This window comes from Sturnira hondurensis, unplaced genomic scaffold, assembly GCF_014824575.4.
Source record: "Sturnira hondurensis isolate 20B ecotype Veracruz unplaced genomic scaffold, ASM1482457v3 Scaffold0010803, whole genome shotgun sequence".
NCBI classification, from domain to species: domain Eukaryota; kingdom Metazoa; phylum Chordata; class Mammalia; order Chiroptera; family Phyllostomidae; genus Sturnira; species Sturnira hondurensis.
In genome coordinates this window covers 407683-427788 of record NW_028083434.1, presented here as the reverse complement: position 1 = coordinate 427788, position 20106 = coordinate 407683, and the positions used below count along the sequence as shown (strand labels likewise).

Below are 20106 nucleotides of genomic sequence, written 5' to 3'. Positions count from 1 at the left end.
GACAGTTAAGAAATAGTCTACAAAAAAACGGTTGGAAAAGGGCAACAGGTAAGGAAGTAGGGGGTAAGATCAGGAAGTTCAAAGTCTAAGCAGGTCTGCTGAGGTGACAGAAATGAGGCACTGCAAACAGCCTGTAAAAATTCAACAGCCCTGATGCAGAAATTATGGTTTTTAAAGATAAGCTCACCCTCAAGTACACATGAATAAAATTTTTTCCATAAGAGCAGTGAGCCATCAGGTCTTTTATTTCTGCTTCTGGCATGATCTAAAAAGTTCCTAGCCCTTCTCCGAGATGGAGGGACAGAAAAAAGATCAGGCCTTACTCTATTCCACGAGGAGGTTCTTGCTACTTTACCTGGAATCCCATCGGTCTGTTTTAGAGTCATACTTATAAGTAGGGATAAACTTGATTTCCCCTTCAGTGAAGTCAACAAATGCTTTTTTTTGTGTGCGTTGAATATTTAGCTAGAAGTAGAAAGAAGCATCACATTACTGGGATAGCACCCTTAATGTAAGTGATCAGCCATTTCTAAGTAGCTAGTTCCATAATAACCTTTGCAACTGTCAGATATACAAAAAATTTCTGTACCTTGTAAATTAAATTATGCCATTTCTGTATCACCCGAACTCACCAATAGATAGGATGCTCATTATGAGCACACTGCTAATTATTTATTGGTAATAGCAGTCAGGAAAAATGGGAAAATGAAATTTGAATAATTCTCAATTCCCTGACAGTGAACAAGAACCATCTAGTACAATTTTACTTAAAAAAAATAGCACACAAATGTTGAATGGATAATTCCAAAAGTCAAATTCAGTGAATAGCTACAGATTGATTTGAAAGTTTTCCTCACTCAAATATTTTACCAGAATTACATAAGACTAACAATTTATTCCAACTGTACCCCCTTTGGACTCAGAATAGAGGAAGCCATGAACAGAAGTTCATCAGCCAACCTCAGTGTGAAGGAAGACAAGAAAGGCTCACTAAAAAAAAACGATTCTATTGCAAAACAACTGAAATTTGACAATATGAGAAGTTCAAAAGTCTCCCATAAGGATTCAAAGACATTCAAATCAAGCTGAAACATTTTCTTCCCTTAATAAGAAGCATTCACTTTCAGCATCCTGTATCCATAAGGTGAAACAAAAACTCAAGTCACGTGCTAGGTTGAGGTAAATTTACAGAAAACTAGGTCCCTGAGTATCAAGTTTCATAAAAATGTTAACTGAGTCAATGCTTTCCCCACAGGCTTTAACATCTATAACCTAGGTTGCTCCAACTTCTCAATCAGTTCCCATTAAACCAGTCTCTGTTATTTGTCCCAGAAAAACTTTTTCTGTGCTTCCCAATCCCCGCACAGGGCCTCTCTTTTACCTCCAAGCTGTTGCTGAGCCTGCCAAATAATCATAGAGCAGCTCTCCCTGTTCCATCTGCCAAACCACATGAACATGGCTGAAGGCCCACTTCCTCCAGGAAGTGTTCTCCAATTCATTCCCCACATCGTTGAACTCACTGACACAAATCTCTTCTTGACAAAGACTCAATGAATAAACTTTGAATTTGCTTTTTATCGCTAACACTACCTCCCCTCCTGCCATCTGATACTTAATAAAAGCAGCACCAACCTTGTGTATATTCACTGCGTCACTTGGTCACACTGTTTCCCAACACAGTGAGACCTTTCCATCCATTCCTAGAGCAGGCACAACTCCCACACATCTATGTCATAAACCTAACAATTTATCTGCTATCTAGGAAAGTACCCACGAAATGAAAATTTACTTACCTGGTCAAATTTCAGGAGTCTCTGAAGATCATTCCTGTTGATAAGGTTCTTTACTTCACTGGCATCAGGCATGCAAAGTCTATAGTTCAAATCGCCCAACCAGATGACAACACTGAGTATCAAGAAATATATGAAAGGAAGTAGCCATAATCAGCATAAAAATCAATCACAGAATAACAAAAGAAAAAAAGGGTAGATTACTGATAAGGATTTATCACTTTCTGACCAAGGGTAGAACCTATAACTATCCTTTGGGGGCAAGGACTATCAACACCTGAGAGGTACTAGGCATTAAAAAACAGGTGGGAGGATAGGCACAGCAAACATCAAGAACAAACATGGGGAAATAATGCAATATACGTATGGGACTCAGAAGCCAAGGAGTTAACTGCTTGAGAAAAGTATGTACTTTATTTGCTGGACTAGCTTCAAACTTTTGCCTGGCTGCTTGCCAGGTCTCTAGGGGAAGCAAATCTGAACATGTTCTGCCTCTGTGAGCCCTGACATTCTGCAGACTCTCCACTAAGGTCTGCGTGGTCTGAACAACACCTCTCCCAGGCAGGGCTCAGTAGGAAAAGTGGTCCACGGCTCTGTGCTGTGTCCAATCTGTCTACCCCTGCCCCAGATCTGTACTCCAAATCCCAGGCAGAAAGGAGGCTGCAATATGCTGGGATCTACAGGCTCCCATGAGATCCTCAGGCTTGCAATCACACTGACAGACTCCTAGATGTAGAGAACCCTGCAGGGAAGACCCTGAAATCACCACACCAAAACAAATTCTCCTATGAGCTATCTCAAACAGTGAATGAGTGTCTTTGCCAATCTCAAGTGTAACATGAAATTTCTAGAATCCTGGGGAAATAAATTTATGAAACTTCAGGGCAACTTTATGACCATTAATGTCAAGGCCTTGACATTGCCGCTGTGAAGCAGAATTCCCTGTGTACCTAATTGCTGACACAATATGGAAGCAGGCCAACATCACTCTCTTTCCCTACTCTTTCCTCAATTACCCTCGAAATTACCACCCTACTCTCTACTGATTCTAATACCCCAAAATTATGTTTCGTTTTCCTACAATTCCCATCTCAAATCACTTATTCTAAACCACACTGCCTTCTCAGAATTTCAATTACCAGTATTAATTTCTTTACCACAAATCATTTTCTACCACCCAACCCATTCCCCTCAACTAATTTCTGCTTTTATCCTTGTTAAGCCCCATTCTTTACTAACCTTTCTCTCATATTGATCCACTGGGGTCTTTAAATCTCCACCATCCCTATTACTAATTATTTACAACTATTAAAAGAATAATGTAGATCTACATATACTGACTTGAAAAGAGATCTATAATAAAAAGGATAGTACAGCCCCATATAACAAGTATGTGTGTATCTGTATGTGTACACAGAAAAGTCTAGAATATCACTATTCAAAAGAAATACGAAGCACATCACAAATGTAATTTTCTATTTTCTAGTAGCTGCAATTAAAAAGCAAAAGGAACAAGTGAAAATAAACAACAAATTTCATTTAACTCAATATATCCAAGTTATGATCATCTCAACATGTAATCAACACTAAAAATTGTAGATAGTTCACAAGTTTTCCCAGTCTCTGAAATCCACTGTACAGTCGATGCTTTCAGCACACCTCAGTTTGGCCTAGCTGCTTTTCAGTGCCCTGGCTACCCACGGCTACTGGCTGCCATGCTGGACAGCACAGGCCTAGGATACACACCCAACTGTTACCAGGGGATTCCTCTGCAGAGAGGTACTGGCTGGGAAGAGCAGAGGATAAGAAATCAGGGATTTGTACTTTAAATTTTATCTTTTATTACAATTTATAACAGACATTTCTATTTTATACTTAAAAAAAAACACTGAAAATTGCCCTGGCTGGTGTAGCTCAGTGGATTGAGCGCGGGCTGTGAACCAAAGGGTCGCCAGTTCAATTCCCAATCAGGGCACATGCCTGGGTTGCAGGCCAGGTCCCCGGTGGGGGCCATGTAGTAGGCAACCACACACTGATGTTTCTCTAACTCTCTCCCTCTCTTTCCCTGTGTAAAAATAAATAAAATCTTTAAAAAAAACACTGAAAACGGACTCCAATCTACAGACCCCTCCTGCGTTACTCTAGATGTCCTCTAGAACTAACCTTTCCTCTACTAACAAATTTAATTTCTCTGCATCAATGAATCTGCTACTCCTCCAACCCTCTCTTCTTTGTAACCCCATCCCTAAATGGCAATCCCTTACTCTTCATGGTTCTACAGCACGAGGTGGCAACACAAGGCCCATGGGCTGAATCTGGCCTCCACATTGTTTTATCTGGCCCACACCTTGTTTCTACCCAGGGGCGGTGCTGAGCTCTCACTCAACTGTTAAGGAGTAGTTACAAGTATATAGTCCAAAATGACGTTTGGCCCTTTGAAGGCAACAGCGAGGCTGACGTGGCCCCTAGTGAAAATGACTTTGTCACCCCTGTTCTACAGTTTCTCGCCCGTTTATTCTATTCTCAGCCCCACTATTCAAAGGCTAGAGGAGACTTAACCACTTACTCGTGTTTCATAATGTTCAGCTGAGGGAGGGTCTGATTTGGCACCACAAAACTCATTCGTGCACAAATGTCCTTATAATCTTGATTCCTTCTCTCAAAGTCCTCCACATGCGCAGCCAGGTGGGAATTGACAATACAAAATGTTGTGTTGTGAAACACAAATCTCACAGCCACTCCACCTTTGTTTCCCTGTTGGCAAGAGCAATTACTCAGTTAGTACAAAGACACAGATAGCAATTGAACCTCATATGGACATAAATAATAATAAGCTCAATTCCAAAGGAACTCACCATTTTCCCCATGATTCCAGTTCCAACTGTTTCTGTAGCAACTTCCTGGATATACTGCCACTGATCCTTTCTGGCAAATATCAGGAGCATCATCCCAACTAGGCGAACTAGTTGAACCTATGAGATCCAGGGAATTAGAAAACGTTCATGTTAATACCCCTGTTTTTGGATACCACATATCTAACTTCCCACAACTAGTTTTCCGCCAAGAAGACATAGCAAATGCTTAAATCTAAATCAGCTCATTTCCCAGTGAACCCCATAAAGCAGGAAATAAAATTTTCTAGGGAAGCTCTAATCTGGCTCTGACCAGTAAGAGTTAAAAGTCTTCAGGGGATAGTAAGTGCACTCAGCTCTAGAGCCATTATTTTAATCACGTTTTTAGCCTATGAAGAGTAGGGAGTATTAAAAATTCAAATAGCTGCCCTGGCTGGCATAGCTCAGTGGATTCAGCGTGGGCCTGCGAACCAGAGGATCGTGGTTCAATTCCCAGTCAGGGCATATGCCTGGGTTGCAGGCCAGTTCCCAGCAGGGGACACACTAGAGGCAACCATACATTGATACTTCTCTCCTTCCCTTCTCCTCTAAAGATAAATAAATACACTCTTTAAAAAAATGAAATAGCTAAGAGAAAGCCTCTATCCCAGCTTATTCCTTTTGTCCTCCTTCCTAGTTTCTGATTTCCAGTTTCCTAAGAAATGAACACTTATAAAACATCAATCCTTTTTATTCTGTCTTAAGTCTATGAACTAGAGCTAGAAATATGTCTGAAACATGTATCAGCCAGAGACCTATATGAGAGAAATAACATCATCAGGATTTTAATTATCTACATCACCTGTTAGAAGATACAGATAAAAAATTCCTCAGGCAGATGACTTTTTTTAAAGGTCTCAGCATGGTAGCCCTTCAATTAAAATGACTCTTCTGGTGGTCTCTACCTTATGCCCTCTGAAGACCAATAAACTGGCCCACCCGGCTAAAGTCAACTGTACTCTTGACTTACAACCAAGTTTGGAACTCATTTAAATTTCCTAACATTTGTATTCTTGCTGTTCCAAAACATACCCTGTGCACCCACATGCGTCACACTGCATTTCTGTAAAGTCTCCATTTCTGACCACGTCCGTGAATAATTTCAATCTTAAACTCTTACGGCACAAATCAATGACCTTATATGTAATTACTTTGAGTTAATTATTGTTATAAGAACAATGTTCTTTTTTTCTCCTAAAAGCTCCCTGAGCAATGAAAATATAGGATGAGAAAGCTCAGGGAATTTTTTTCTAGGAGATAAGTATAAAAAGGAATAGGCTTCCCTATTCCAGTGCTACACAAGGGAAAAAATTCATTTGGAACAAGTTATACATAACAATAAATTCTAGGGAGTTCTATTTAGTCACATACTAAAAAAAATAATTAAATGTGACTTACTTTTTTATACTTGGCTTTGGAATGCAAAGCCCTTTCCACAGCCATGGACCACTCTTGTTCTTTCATGGAATCAAAGTAGAAAAAGGCTTCAGTGCTCAAGTCCAGCTCTTGGAATCTGAGAAACAAGAGGTGAAATCTCTCTGTAGCCCATAATTATCTCTGAGTACATCCTGCCCCATTTTGAGACATTAGGTGAAAAAAGGAATGGGAAAGAGAGGTTTTGTAGAACTGTTCTGTTGGCCAGGTGATCAGTAAGGACAAGCAGCTTTCTTTTCATAAGATTCCCCACAAGTGTATACACGGACTATGCAAGATGTAAACAAAAGAGCCTCTAAAAGGGGTAACAGTAGAGATTTGCTTATATATCCTAGGAACAGACACTGTTAGAATTGACCCCACATCTCACTTTCTATGAAGAATATCGTTTTCTATGTGTTTCAAGGGGACTAGATGCTTTCTTATACCATTTTAAGTATCTGTTCCTTTCTGATCTCACAAATTTGACTCACAAGTTAACTTTCACTTATAGTCTACAGTAGGTTTTTACCAGATAGTCTTTTTTTTAAAGGGAGGCAAAATGTCATGTAAACTAACACCAAACATATAGCCAAAAAGAAATTCCAGATACATTCTTTACCCAATGCAGTAGATATCAGGAGGATGTGAATCACAGGTCAGCCAAGGTTCTAACCCACTATCTGGAGACTGGCCATTCACGTTCCAAGTTCCAACAAAAAATCTAATACATGAATACAAAAAAATAATGTAAAAACAAAGGTCAAGAATGAACCAACAGACATTCTCTGATCACTCCTATACAAGGGTATATTCACAGCAAGCCAACATAATTTCTCAAATGTTTTGTCGCACACAAGAAAAACCATCTGCATGTAGAACACAAAGGCAGTGTGCTTATTCCAAGTTTTACATTAAGTGAACCTAGAGAAAGGAACAAAGTCTTTATTTTTAAAAAGCAAAGTTAATGTGCTCTACCATATTTCCTTTAAATTAATTAAACTCCACTGAAATTCATACCCGGAGGGAAAGCTTGCTGAGGGAAAGAATGTCCTAATGCTGTAAGCATGTCTAATACGGATAAATGTTCCATAAGGAGCTCTAGCTGAATCTGAAAACTTACTTTCAGGATTACAAGGACATCTGTGTAGGAAATTCTGTTGAGGCAGATATAGATTTAAGGGGGAAAGCAGAAGGAAAAACTCCTGATCATCTTAACTGTTTACATACAATAATAAGCACCATGGGGAATATGAGGAACTGGAAATTTTAGCATAGGGATATAGTTATGATTGAATTAGAATAAATGAGGCATAATGGGATAGCAGATGGGACTGGAATCTTGGAATAGAAGGGTACATGCTGCTCACAAAGCACAAAGAAGTGTTACTGTTTTGTATATTGGGATACACGCCTGGCTACACCACACCATACACACTGGGTCCAGAAAAGAAGGTATCAACAAGTAAAGGTGACATGAAAAATATAATAGAGATGCAAAAATCTAAGACAGACCTCCCCATCAAGAGAATTAGGTGACATTTTCTTTAGTTAACTCCCAAGGTTAGGATCTAGTGGTTATGATGCACTTTAATTTTCCAGTATTGGTGGGGAAAAAGTCACCAGGCCAGATAGATAAATACACTTGCTTATGGACTGTGCTAGGGTACAATTCTCTACTACAGCAATTCTCAACCTTTTTCATCTCATGGCACACAAACTAATTACTAAAATTCTGCTGGGCACTGAAAAATTACTTTTTGCTGATCTGACAAAGAACAGGTATAATTTTGCTTCAATCACACGGGAAGGCTATTGTTGGATTGGCTGTTGTTATTTTTATTATTTGATAACCTAATGGAAAAGAGGTCAGTATCCCCAACTAAACAGTCAGGTATTCACGTTTTAAAAATTTGATGGCACACAGGATGAAAATCATTGCTCTAGTACATATGACCTTGATTTGGTTCCCTGACCAAAATGTTTCTTGATTTCCCAGAAACGTTAGTAGACATAGTATCATACTAATGACTATCATACTAATGACAGTTAATAACTCCAAGGGAAATTGTGGCATTTATACTACTTTGGATAGAGACAGGGGCTTGAGCCAACTGACCATTCCTTTTTATGATGCTTTGATTCTCATTTACACTAATTATCAAAAGGCCATTTTCTGCCATACTTCAGTAGTACAAGAGAGACTAACCTGAAAGTCTGAATGTTGACATAGTCCTTCTCTCGCTTTGCCAGGAGATGTTTGATGAGACCCTCCCGCTGCCCAGACTGGGTATTCGGTACGAAGAGCTTCCGCATGGTGTTGGTCACTTTGGGCTGCTCCTTGTTAGAAGCCTCTTTGTCACGTGGAAGCCTAGCAAATAAATGACAAATTCAAAAGTGAAACTGCCTAAAATAGAAAAATATTTTCCATGGGAAATGTTTTGACATAGGACTTACATTCTGTTCCCTGAAGGGGGTGGGGGTGGGGGTTCCCGATGAATCCCCACAGGCTGATTTTGTGAATTCATTTTCTTGTCCAAATTCATAGATGAAAAATTATCCTCGAATCCAAGAAGCCCTAAAGGACACAGAACCCAGAGTCAAAGGGCAGGGGCAGGGGCAGGGTGCAGGGGTAGCAATAACATCCAACTTACCCAGGACAAATAGGGCTTCGCTTCGGACAGTGATTTTTATTTGATCACTAGTTGCTCAATGGCAAATATTAAACAAAATGGTAGCAATAACTTACATTGGGGGGAGAAGCACATCTACTCCTGAAGCAGTGACATATTAACTAGAATAACAGTAACTTACATTAATTGGAACCTTAAATAATGAGCACTAACATCTATCAAAGACTTAGCACAATGCCTGGTTGACAGTAAGGGATTATATCATTATCTCCCTTAATTGTCACAAAGACTCCATGAGGTCAGTGCCATTAAAAATCTTCCCATGTTACACAAAAAGAAATGGAAGCTCAGAGTCACTGAGTAACTTGACCAAGGTCCTGTAACTAGTAAGTTGTAGACTTTGGGATTCAAACCAAGGCCCTGTGGCCTTAGAGCCTGCATTTTCTTCAACCATACTGCTAAGCTGGCTCCTGAAGAGCTAACATGCCACAGAAAGCATCAGGAGTGCACAGAGGGCATGGACTCCATAAAACCACTCCATAGGAGATGCCTAACACTGACATTAATCCATATTATATTATCTGTCCAGATAAAATCTACTGACTCTGCAATAATCAATGCAACTGGGGGGGGGTTATCTTTTCAGTACCTGAAAAAACAGGTTTGTCTTTAGTGTCTAATTTCTGGTACCAGCTGGATGAGTCCTTTTGTTCTGGAACAAGACGTTGTGATTGCACTGGAGAGATAAGGGTCATGGTTAGAAACTGGGGAGCCTTTCATTGAGTGAAATTTACCATAACCAAAGCCATTCACTCAACACTGCTCAAAACCAGGGGCCAGCAGCATTCTTGGGTATAAAGGAAGAGACTAGGAAAATGAAGGCAACCCTGGCCAGGTAACTCAGTTGGTTAGACTGCCATCCCAATACACCAAGGTTGCAGTTTCAATCCCTGGGGTCAGGGCACATACAAGAAACAACCAATGAATGCATAAATAAGCAGAATAACATACCGATGTTTCTCTCCCTCTCAAATCAATCAATAGTAAAAACATTTTTAAAAAATGAAAATGGGGGCAGCTCAGGGATCATCCAGGGCACAAGGCAGAATACAGTCTGCTGTAAGCTGTCACGTCATGACACTGAAGATTCTGGAAACTGGCTCAGTATCCTTCAAGCTGAGTAGACTTGTTCCCCAACCCATCCCTGGGTTCATTCCTGATTTTGAAAAAAATCAGCTCTCAAGGCTAATGGGGTGAGGCACTTTGCTGGTGACTGCCTGCTTCTCTATCAGCATGTCAGAATTTCACTCCCATTCAAATAGTAGAAAGAAAACTGCTACGTCCTGTGTTACCTTCCTGAGCAGTATGGACCTGTGACAGGAACTTCAAACAGTGTTCCTCATCAAAGATTTCAAAGCGGCGCTCTCTAGTCCAGTCTCCTTGAACGCGAATTTTGCAGCCACCTAAAAAGAATTGAAATCCATACACATATAGATACAGAATACCCTGTTTTCTTGGGATCATATTCTCAGCTTACCAGTTTAATAGGAGAATGCCCAGATCACAAATATGCCAGATCTCTAATGCAGGAAGCATGTCTCTATGATCAAGGGATTCAATGTAGTGGCAGTGGAGTCATGTGGGGTTGGGGAGCAAAGCAGAGGGGGAAATCTAAGGGGCTGGTGAACTGTGTCAATAAGCAGCTCAATATAGTGATATGATACACACTAAAATCACAGTTTCCTATGTTCTGATATATCTCTCAGATGTTAATGCAAGGACCTCTGACTTCTAGCAAAAGATTAATTTTCCAACCATTCTCCTCTGATCTCCTAGCTGGAAATTCCTACCATTTCAAATCCAGCTCATATAGTAAGAATATCTGAAGTGTGAAGAAAATAAATGTTCATAGCAGCATTATTTACAATAGTCAAGTGCTGGAAATAGCCTAACTGCCCATCAGTAAAGGGGTGGATTATAAAACTGTGGTACATGCCCTGGTTAGTGTGGCTCACTGGATTGAGTACTGGCCTGCAAAGCAAACGGTTGCTGGTTTGATTCCTACTCAGGGAATATGCCTGAGTTGCAGGCCATGTCCCCAGTAGGAGGTGCCTGAGAGGCAACCACACATTGACATATCTCTCCCTCTCTTTCTCCCCCTGTCTTGCCCTTTAAAAATAAATAAATAAATAATAATCTTTTAAAAAAACTGTGGTACATTTACACAATGGAATACTACACAGCAGAAAGAGAAGGAACTCCTACCCTTCAAGATAGCATGGATGGAACTGGAGAGCACTATGCTAAGTGAAAAAAGGCAGGTGGTGAAAGACAAATACCATATGATCTCACCTATAAGTGGAACCTAATCAACAAAACAAGTAAGTGAGCAAAATATCACCAGATACATGGAAATTATGAACTGACAGTGACCAGAGGGGTGAGGGTAGGGGGATAATGGAGTGGAAAGAAGGAGAAGGGGCAAGTCAAGGAACATGTATAAAGGACCCATGGACAAGAACAATGTGGGGGGATTGAATGTGGGAGGAGATAGGTAGGGCAGGGGAGAGTAAGGGGGTGGAAATGGGGACAAGAGAAATAGCATGGTTTGTTCCTAGGTGCAGATTGTACTTAGGCAATCAAATTTACAAACTAATTAAAAAGAAAAGAATGACAGGATTACTTTGGATTATTCTGAAAAGAAGCATCTATGCCTCATTACTGGTGAAATGTGTATGACTTGAATAAACTTACAAAAACAATATAATAACCTATGTCCAAGAGTGGTCTGGTTCAAGCACAACCAATTGGAAAATAGTATAATTACAAGCAAAGTTATCTAGGACTTTAGTTTCTTATGTATACAACCTACTATCTCCCTTTTTGCAATGCCCTATAATTATCGTCTATATCAATCATCTGGATATGATGATCTAGGAAATCTATGTACCTGTTTACATTTTTATTTTAACTGACTTATCACATGCACTGCTTTCTTATGCCCCTGGAATCTATAAGCTCCTTGAGAGCAAAAGGCAGCGAACACATACGGGCTATCCAGCACAACACTGTTGATGGTCTCTGGGGGTTGTCTGTGACTGAGGGGCTTCCCAAGACTCAGAACTTTCAAAGCTAATACCAGGAAAATTCTAGGCAAACAGAGATGGTTGGTCATTTTGCTAGTGCATGGCATGATGACAGCCTTCCCAGACAGAAGACATTTAATAATGACTATTTAACTGAACTCTCTCACACTTGTAAATAACAAAGAGATGAAAAAATGAAATGAAAATCCTAGTTTCTTATGGTGGAAATCCACTGCTGAACCTTTCATTCTCTTTTTTCCCTTTGCATTTCCTTAAGTTTTTATCTCCATAGACTAAGTGATCAGAAAAGAGAGCCCTGGCTGGTGTAGCTCAGTGGATTCAGAGCAGGCCTGCGAACCAGAAGATCGAGGTTCAATTCCCCATGAGGGCACATGCCTGGGTTGCAGGCCAGTTCCCAGCAGGGGATGCACCAAAAGCAACCATACATTGATATTTTTCTCCTTCTCTCCTTCCCTTCCCTTCTAAAGATAAATAAATAAAAATTTAAAAAATTAAATTTAAAGAAAAGAGAAAAATAGAGAAATAAATGGAAAACAAGGCACCCAAATGGATCAAAAATAAGAAAAGAAATGACGGTGCCACTGTAAGGAGGGAAAAAAAGAAGGCATAGCCAATTAAGAGCAGCCTTAAGATAGAGGGAAAAACTCCTTCGGGGCATAGTCCTTTCTTTCTCAGACATAATTTAGGTTAAAAGCAGTAAAATAAATAAATAAATAAATAAATAAATAAATAAATAAAAAGTTTCAATCTGATGCAAACTTAGAACAAGAACACATAGTCTCTCTCCCACAATCCTTGAAAGATATATTTTAGCACAGATAAAAAATAAATTAGCCCATTTAATGGACATAAGATTCCAGAAATTGCTTACAAAATAACACTAGATGTTCTCTCACCATGAGCAAGACAAATTACCCCACCACTCTACCTTTTACCTAGCTCCCTTCCAAAACCCTCTGGATTCCTTTTGATCAGCAAACACTCCTAGAACCTCAACTTTTCTCAACATTCCCTGCAACTCTCAGTGGTCCCCAACTATGGCTATATTAGAAGTACCAGAGACACTTTTAGAAAATACTGATGCTTGGGTCCCACCCCAGGCCAATAAAACAGAATCTGTGGGGGTGAAGCCCAAACACTGGTAGTTCTTAAATTAGTCCCCGAGTGGATGTGCATCGAGGTTGAAAATCAGAGTCACCTGCAAACTGGCTGCCCCCCCCCCCCGCGAGAGTAGCACCCTGGCTGCAGCCCTCTGAAATGTAGTCTCCCACACCCTTTGTGAATGCCATCTCTCGGCTATTCCTTCTCTTCCCTCAGGAAAAATCCCGTCCCCTTTGAGGCTTACCCACTGGGCTTTACCAGCTTCTTCCCTTCTTTATGCCATGAGATCATTTACCATCTTCTCGGAAACTTCTGAATCCAGTGTTCAAGACACTGGACTCATAAGACTTCCTCTCCACTCAAACTCCTGCGCTGATCTTGCATCCCTTCAAAATTATCTCAGAAAGCACAGCCAATCCCCTCAACTTCCTTATCCAATGGCCTTGCCACTCTAACTCAGCCAACCACTCCCTCAGTCCCTACTGGGACTTCCTTAGTTACAGCCTGGACCTTTTCACCCTAGAAACACCGCCGCCTCATAAATCTCTAATTCAAATACGCCGCTCTGACCTTTTATGCCTTCTAGCTTACTTGCTCATATAGGAATCTCTAGTCCATTGATCTCTCCACTTTCTTGGCACCCACTTACAAGCACTCCCTTCTGCTTTCACTTCCCTTTTTACCAAACGGATGCCATCATTATGCTGCTCCAAAAGCCCAGAACTGCCTCACCATTCTGCTCTTCCACAGCACCTACCTGGCTGACCTTCAAACCTCCGAAATCTAACTTTCTTCTCTTTACTTATATCTGGGCAACCGGAGGGAGTAACACACACATGCACACACATACCATTAGAAATTGATCGCTAAACTCAACTGGGCACTCTATGATAGGGAGCATATCTCAGTTTCCATACTCACCTAGTGTCCTACTACTCTCTAGAACAACTACTTTAGATCTGTTCATTTATCTGCAACTTAGCATCCCCCTTTTCACAAGCCTTCTCATTCCAAGCTGATTGGTTCACCTCCTACTTCTGAGAAAACGGAGGCGATCACATGGAAACCTACCTGGATCTGCACTCTCCTTCTCCATTCCCTTCTGATATAAGGAAGAAAAGTACCGCTAGGAGAGGCCACCTTTTCTTTGAATTACAACCCCTCTGATTCTCACAGTAATCTCATTCACAATCATTCCTAGACAACGGCCCCCAATATTTTTAACCTGTCCCCTTCATAGGCTACTTCGCATCAGTATTAAACTAAATGTTTTAAATCCCCCATATTTAAAAAAACCAAAAATATTTCCCTGGACCCTACATATCCCTCTGACTCTAGGCTTTATGTATATTCCCCTCCATAGTCAAGCTCCTTCAAAAAACCAAAGTGCCACTTCTCATCTCCCATTTCTCTCTTTAATTCACTCCAACATGACTGGCTCCCACCATCCCTCTGAAATCACTTTGTTAAGGTCACCAATAACCTCCACATTGCTCAGCACTGATGAATACTCGTCTGCCATCTTATCTCACCTACTAATAGAAATCAACAGTTGACCGCTCCTTGAAATAACCTCTTCCAAAAGTTCTATGACACCACATTTATCCAATTTCTCTCTCTCTCTGGTCACTAATTTTCAGTGCCCTTTGAGGTATCTCCATCTAACTTTAAAAAGTAGAGTTCCTTAGAGTTCAGTCCTAAACTTTTTTCTCACTCTATAACAGCAGTGTCATTGGACTTACTGTGATGATGAGCATGTTCTAGAACTGCACTGTCCAACATGGTAACTGATGACCACATGTGGCTAATGAGCACTTGAAATGTGACTAGTGCAACTGAGAACTGCATTTCTAATTTTTTCTAATTAATTTAAAGAGGTACATGTAACTAGTTACACTTGTATCTGATTGCACAGCTCTACATGCAATCACATCACATCTCTTGGCTTCAAATACCATCCATGTGCTAGTGACCCAGACCTTTCTTCTGAGCTGTGGATGCGTATGTATTCATACTAACAAACCCAGGGTCCCCCTCCTGCAACATACTGTGTGTTCTGAAGTTTATATATAAAGCCCAAGGATCAAGATAAAATTTGGTTTCAGTGCAAATATTACTAAGTGGGCAGAAATAAAAAAGGATTTTATTCAAATGCTTACTTAACTATTTCCTCTCTATGATCCAGTAACTTGAACTTTAAACAGAGTGACACATGGTTAATTTCTAGGTAGGAGAGGCTAACAAAACGAATGCCACAGGCTAGGTGTTTCTAAGAGATAAGGCACAATTCAGTTTAACTTTTCAGCTTTGGATGATATACCTCTTTCTGCACCAAGAACAGGATATTTCAGTACCTTCTTTCAGCAGCAATGTCAATTACTGCTGAACTACCTTTGCTCAAATTTTGCTTTCTAAGTGTTCTTTTTGCCTTCTTTCTAAGCACGAGAAGACATAGATATTTAGTTATTTGCTCTCTTGGATACCTGCAGTAGAAGTAATGGAAGCCAGTGACTGAGCTTACTTAGCCTTTTAGGATCAGCCCTTAAGATTCCCAAACTCCACAACCAAAGGATAATAAAACCCAATGCAGAATACAACTCACCTAAACTGTTCAGTGCAAATTAATGGTAACAAGGACAGAGACTGTGTTTAAACAAAAGCATATAATCCACAGCCCCAAGATAAGCTCCAAGGCCCACTCATCCAAGGACTCAACCAAGATAAGGCAACCGGTTTGATTCAGACTCATGTGGTCACGTACTCTTTCCCATGGCAACCGTACAGTGTCCATTTTCTCCTCCCCATAACAGAGTACAATTAGATAAGCAAAGAACAGCTTACACAGAAGGTCAATGAGGATTTGCTTCAAACAGATACAAATGAAAGACTGAAACAGTGAGAAAATGATGTTCTCTCTAATAAAGAGATCCTTTGAGGGGATGGAGCTTAAATAAAAGCCCCAAATTATTTTAAGGAAAAAAAATACGCTTGGTATGAGAGGGACTCTTCCAAAATAATATAACAAATAAAGGAAAACATTATGATTTAACATGCAAAAATAACAAACAGGTAAGAAAAATCTTAAAACAAACGACAGTTTAAAAAACAACAAAAAACGCTCATAAACCTTATTATGTACTTGAAACATCTTCTGGCCCTTCCTACAATTATCAATTCCATACCAATGATTTAACTGAGAGCAACGATACCAGTAGCTCAAAGAAGTTTCCAGCATTAGAAAAGCAGATCATGTTTTCAAATTTTTAAAAGATTCTTGCCAGCCACCTGCTTTTTCTTAAGCTTAAGCCTAAATGTTTTTGTGAAACAATGCTCATTTGTATGGCTGCCTAAAGAAAATGGAGAATACAGGATAAGATGGCAAGATAAAAAATGCACCAAAGAGGTATCTTAAATATAGTCGATATTCAAGTAAATGTTTGTTGAAAAAAAAATCAACTCCATTCAGAAAGATACTCACTGTTTGAAGCTATATCAATCAAAAGATTTTCTTCCACTTCTGAGGGAAAAGAAGAAAGCACAGGATCAGGGAAGAGAAAACCAGTCATTACAACCGAAAGAAGTACGGTATATGCCTAACTAATTAACTGCTTCTCTCAATCACCACGCCTAGGTCTTAGAACACATTTTAAAAAAATCCTTTGCTTTTTTGTTTTTTAACATTTAAAATGATTTTAATAACACTAAGTACTAAAGATCATGAGCAATTCAACCAAAAGAAAAATGCATTGAACGAGTAACCAAATGGAATGCCTTGAAGCAAATCAAGGAATTATAATAGTAGGAAACATAACACGTTAATTCAAGTGAAGACAAGTTTCAATCCCCCCAACTATAACACACAAATTTCATATAATCTGTGTCTTGAGATAATTCTTATAAGAAGCCAAGGAAGTGACACAAAAGCCCAGAGGTGAATCACTTTCTTAACTCAGATCTAGTCTCTGAAAGTTTAACCCTGCCCCACATAGGAACAAAGAATACACAAAGTTCTTTACCTTCAGGCTATAACTAATACCTGTGGGTCTTGTGAGGCCTTCCACACCCAACAAGTATAATAAATTGGGGCAAAGCATAGTCTCCAACTTTAGAGTCCTCTTTTCCCCCCATGGCTCTCCTGGACTTCCTTCCTTACCTTTAGTGTCTAGACCCAATCCATCTCTTCCTCTCTGACTGCCCTGAATTTGGCCAAGTGCACTTGCCAGACCTTCCTGGCTACCCGCACTCTGGGTACTGACTCCTTTAGATTAGCCTGGATCTACTTTGGCCATATAGAGTAGTCTCAGCCTTTTCTAGTTCCTCACTAGATTATGTGTATTTGTGTAGTTTGCTCCATTATTCAGGTACAAGAGAAGCAACTGGTAAGGACCTAAATTCTCTAATATTTAAAAAGTCTCAATCCCCTCATTAGCATGACGAAGCAAGGGACAACGGGGCATCAGAACACAGCCATTATATGTTTACCATTGTTCTTCAGTAACTTTAATTCTTTAAAGCCTGAGTACTTATAGACTTTTCAAAATGGAGGCACAGGTCAGGAAACAAAACATATGAAAACTTGAGGTAGCTGTTCCTTTTGTTATGGGGAACTACTGTTTGTGAGTACACATATTTTCCAAGATTCCAATCTCACACCCTTCTGTGTATTTCTTATTAAAAACAATACTAAGAGAACAGGGTAAAATAAAATCTAGAAGGCCCTGGCCAGTGTAGCTCAGTGGACTGAGCATGGGCCAAAGGGTCACCAGTTCGATTCCCATTCAGGGCACATGACTGGGTTGCAGGTCAGGTTCCCAGTTGGGTGCATGCAAGAGGCAATTACACATTGCTGTTTCTTTCCCTCTCTTTCTCCTTCCCTTCCCCTCTCTCTAAAAGTAAATAAATAACAGTAAATATATAACATCTTAAAAGAGAGAGGCTCTAGAAGTAGTACCAAAAGGTATAGAGTTAATAGCATATTAATCTACAGTCATGTTCTTTGGCTTTTCTCCTCTGTAAAAGGTTGGGTATGTAACAAAGGATGCCACACCCTGAAAAGTGAAGTGACCACAGCAACTTGCAAGGTATACAGGTGCCTTGTTCAGTGCCTCTGTCACACAGGGAAAACTGAATGGCTAGGACTTCATTCTTCTACTCTATACAATGCAGATGCCATTCATTGCAGGTATTTTTAAATCTTACTACATGCTCTCTTAAAAAGTCATATCCACTTAGTATTTCTACTTACAAGAATAAATCCTAAGGAAGTAAGTAATATGTAGGATGATTTGTGTACAGAGAAGCTTATCACATTACTATTCATACTAGCAGAAAAAACAAAACCCAAATGTCAAACACAGAGAAATAATTACATTATGGGCCATCCATAAAATGGAATACTATACAGCAATTAATGGCATGGAAAAGCGCTCATCATACGATGGCTTAAGGAAAAGACAAAAAACCATATACAGTTTAAGTCCCACCCACTCTAAAAAGTTCTATGAGTAGGAAAAGGGAAAATGTTAGGTGTTTATCTCTAAAGGATGGGAGTTTACTTTGCTTTATACTTTTCTGTTCTTCCCAAAGTTTTTATAGTATATATACCACTTTTGTGATAAAGAATTCAATGTAGTGTAAGAAAGAATCCTTGCAAGGTAGGATTCAAGTTTCCCAAGGAGCTACAGCTGATACAGAATGCTTCTTTCTGATGAAGCCAACGCACCCACTGGAAACATAATGCATTTGTTCTCTAGTAATCGATTTCCTTTCGAGAGCAATGTGAGATGACAGAAGCAACACCTCCTACACAGTCCTCCCAACTTTTTGATTCTCACTGTAGCAGATGAAACAACAGATGTTCTGTTCTCCCTCTCTAAATTTGAGGGCAAAAAGCCAAATACATCCTCCCCTGAGTCATTTTTCTTATGATTTACCATTGCCAAGGTTTGAGAATCAGCACAACTGAGTATACAGTATTATGATATTTCAAGGCATATTGCCAAATGTTTTAATTTCAAACAGTGAGGAGATAAAATACTGAACGTGTGTGAATACAATCAGTATCAAAGTATCATTGATACTTTACAATGAGCAGGGTGTCAGTTAAACCCAAGATTGTCATTTAAATCCACATACAAGTCAGACAGCATAAAAGACTACCTACATAGGTAACAGACTACATACATTTCTAACCCCCAGTCAGGGAAGCAGTTGAGAATATTTTATTTATTTATTTATACACATACACACACATACACACACACACACACATCCCTTCAGCTCTCTTAGACAATGCATTTATCATCTTCTCAATGGTAGATTTATGTAAAGAGTGATATGTTTCATTTTACAGTGACAAATTTAAATATGTACAGTGTTATACAAGACAATAATGACCATACAAAAACATTATAAAACTAGCTAAGCCATTAAAGCTAGTACCTTGAATACATCTGAAGTGGCTATTTATAGGAATGATATCTTGAACAAGTTGTTCCTTCGTGTGCAACTGGATTATTAACCTAGGAAACAGAGGAATGCATCAATGAATAGCTACTGAAAAATCCAATCATTTAACAACAAAATACGCCGTGTTGTTACAAAAATCCAGTCTATATTGATCAGGCTTGCTGTAACTTGTCCCCTAGATCTGAGCATCATGACAGCTAGATATTGCTCTAGGTCTAGAAGGATAGTAGTGGTGATCCATGTCTAAATACCCACACTGTTTGGTGCCATACAGAATAGTCTATATCCTAAGAAGAACTTACAATCTTAGGAGCATGAATTACAGCACCTACACCTTCAGAGTATGCATACCAGAGTGAAGAACTAATAGCCGGGTGTGAACTCCACGAGGCTATGGCTACCTTTTTCCCATGGCATTTCTAGCACCTAGCACAGTGCCTGGCACCTAGAAATCACTCGAGCTTGTTGAACAAACCAATGAGAAATTTCATAAGTTAGCTTTCCAATATCTCCATGGCTTTGACCAAAAAAAAAAAAAAGGTTCTATCTCTTCAAACAATTCAGGTTCACGGAGGACTAAGAGGAGGTGCCCGGACAGGTGGATTGGTCAAAATAACCCCAGTGACCAACAAGGTAGAAGATATCACCAGACTGCCTCTAACACCCTTGTTTTTACTCTGCTTTTCCAACTTCATGCTGGTAG

The 20106-nt window shown here is 39.7% G+C and overlaps 1 protein-coding gene across 2 annotated transcripts in view; it reads right to left on the bottom strand.

Moving 5' to 3' along the window:
• Window positions 1-20106, bottom strand: part of OCRL (OCRL inositol polyphosphate-5-phosphatase) — a 47392-nt gene that overhangs the window by 22264 nt on the left and 5022 nt on the right. For both annotated transcript variants that reach the window (XM_037059295.1, XM_037059296.1), the window contains exons 3-14: window positions 19377-19456; window positions 16414-16452; window positions 10080-10190; window positions 9377-9463; window positions 8552-8672; window positions 8304-8465; window positions 6717-6818; window positions 6080-6194; window positions 4646-4762; window positions 4357-4544; window positions 1794-1905; window positions 356-465 (exon numbers count right to left, since the gene is read on the bottom strand). In XM_037059295.1, coding sequence (XP_036915190.1) covers window positions 356-465; window positions 1794-1905; window positions 4357-4544; window positions 4646-4762; window positions 6080-6194; window positions 6717-6818; window positions 8304-8465; window positions 8552-8672; window positions 9377-9463; window positions 10080-10190; window positions 16414-16452; window positions 19377-19456 — 1344 coding nt within the window. The remainder of the gene's footprint in view (window positions 1-355; window positions 466-1793; window positions 1906-4356; window positions 4545-4645; window positions 4763-6079; window positions 6195-6716; window positions 6819-8303; window positions 8466-8551; window positions 8673-9376; window positions 9464-10079; window positions 10191-16413; window positions 16453-19376; window positions 19457-20106) is intronic.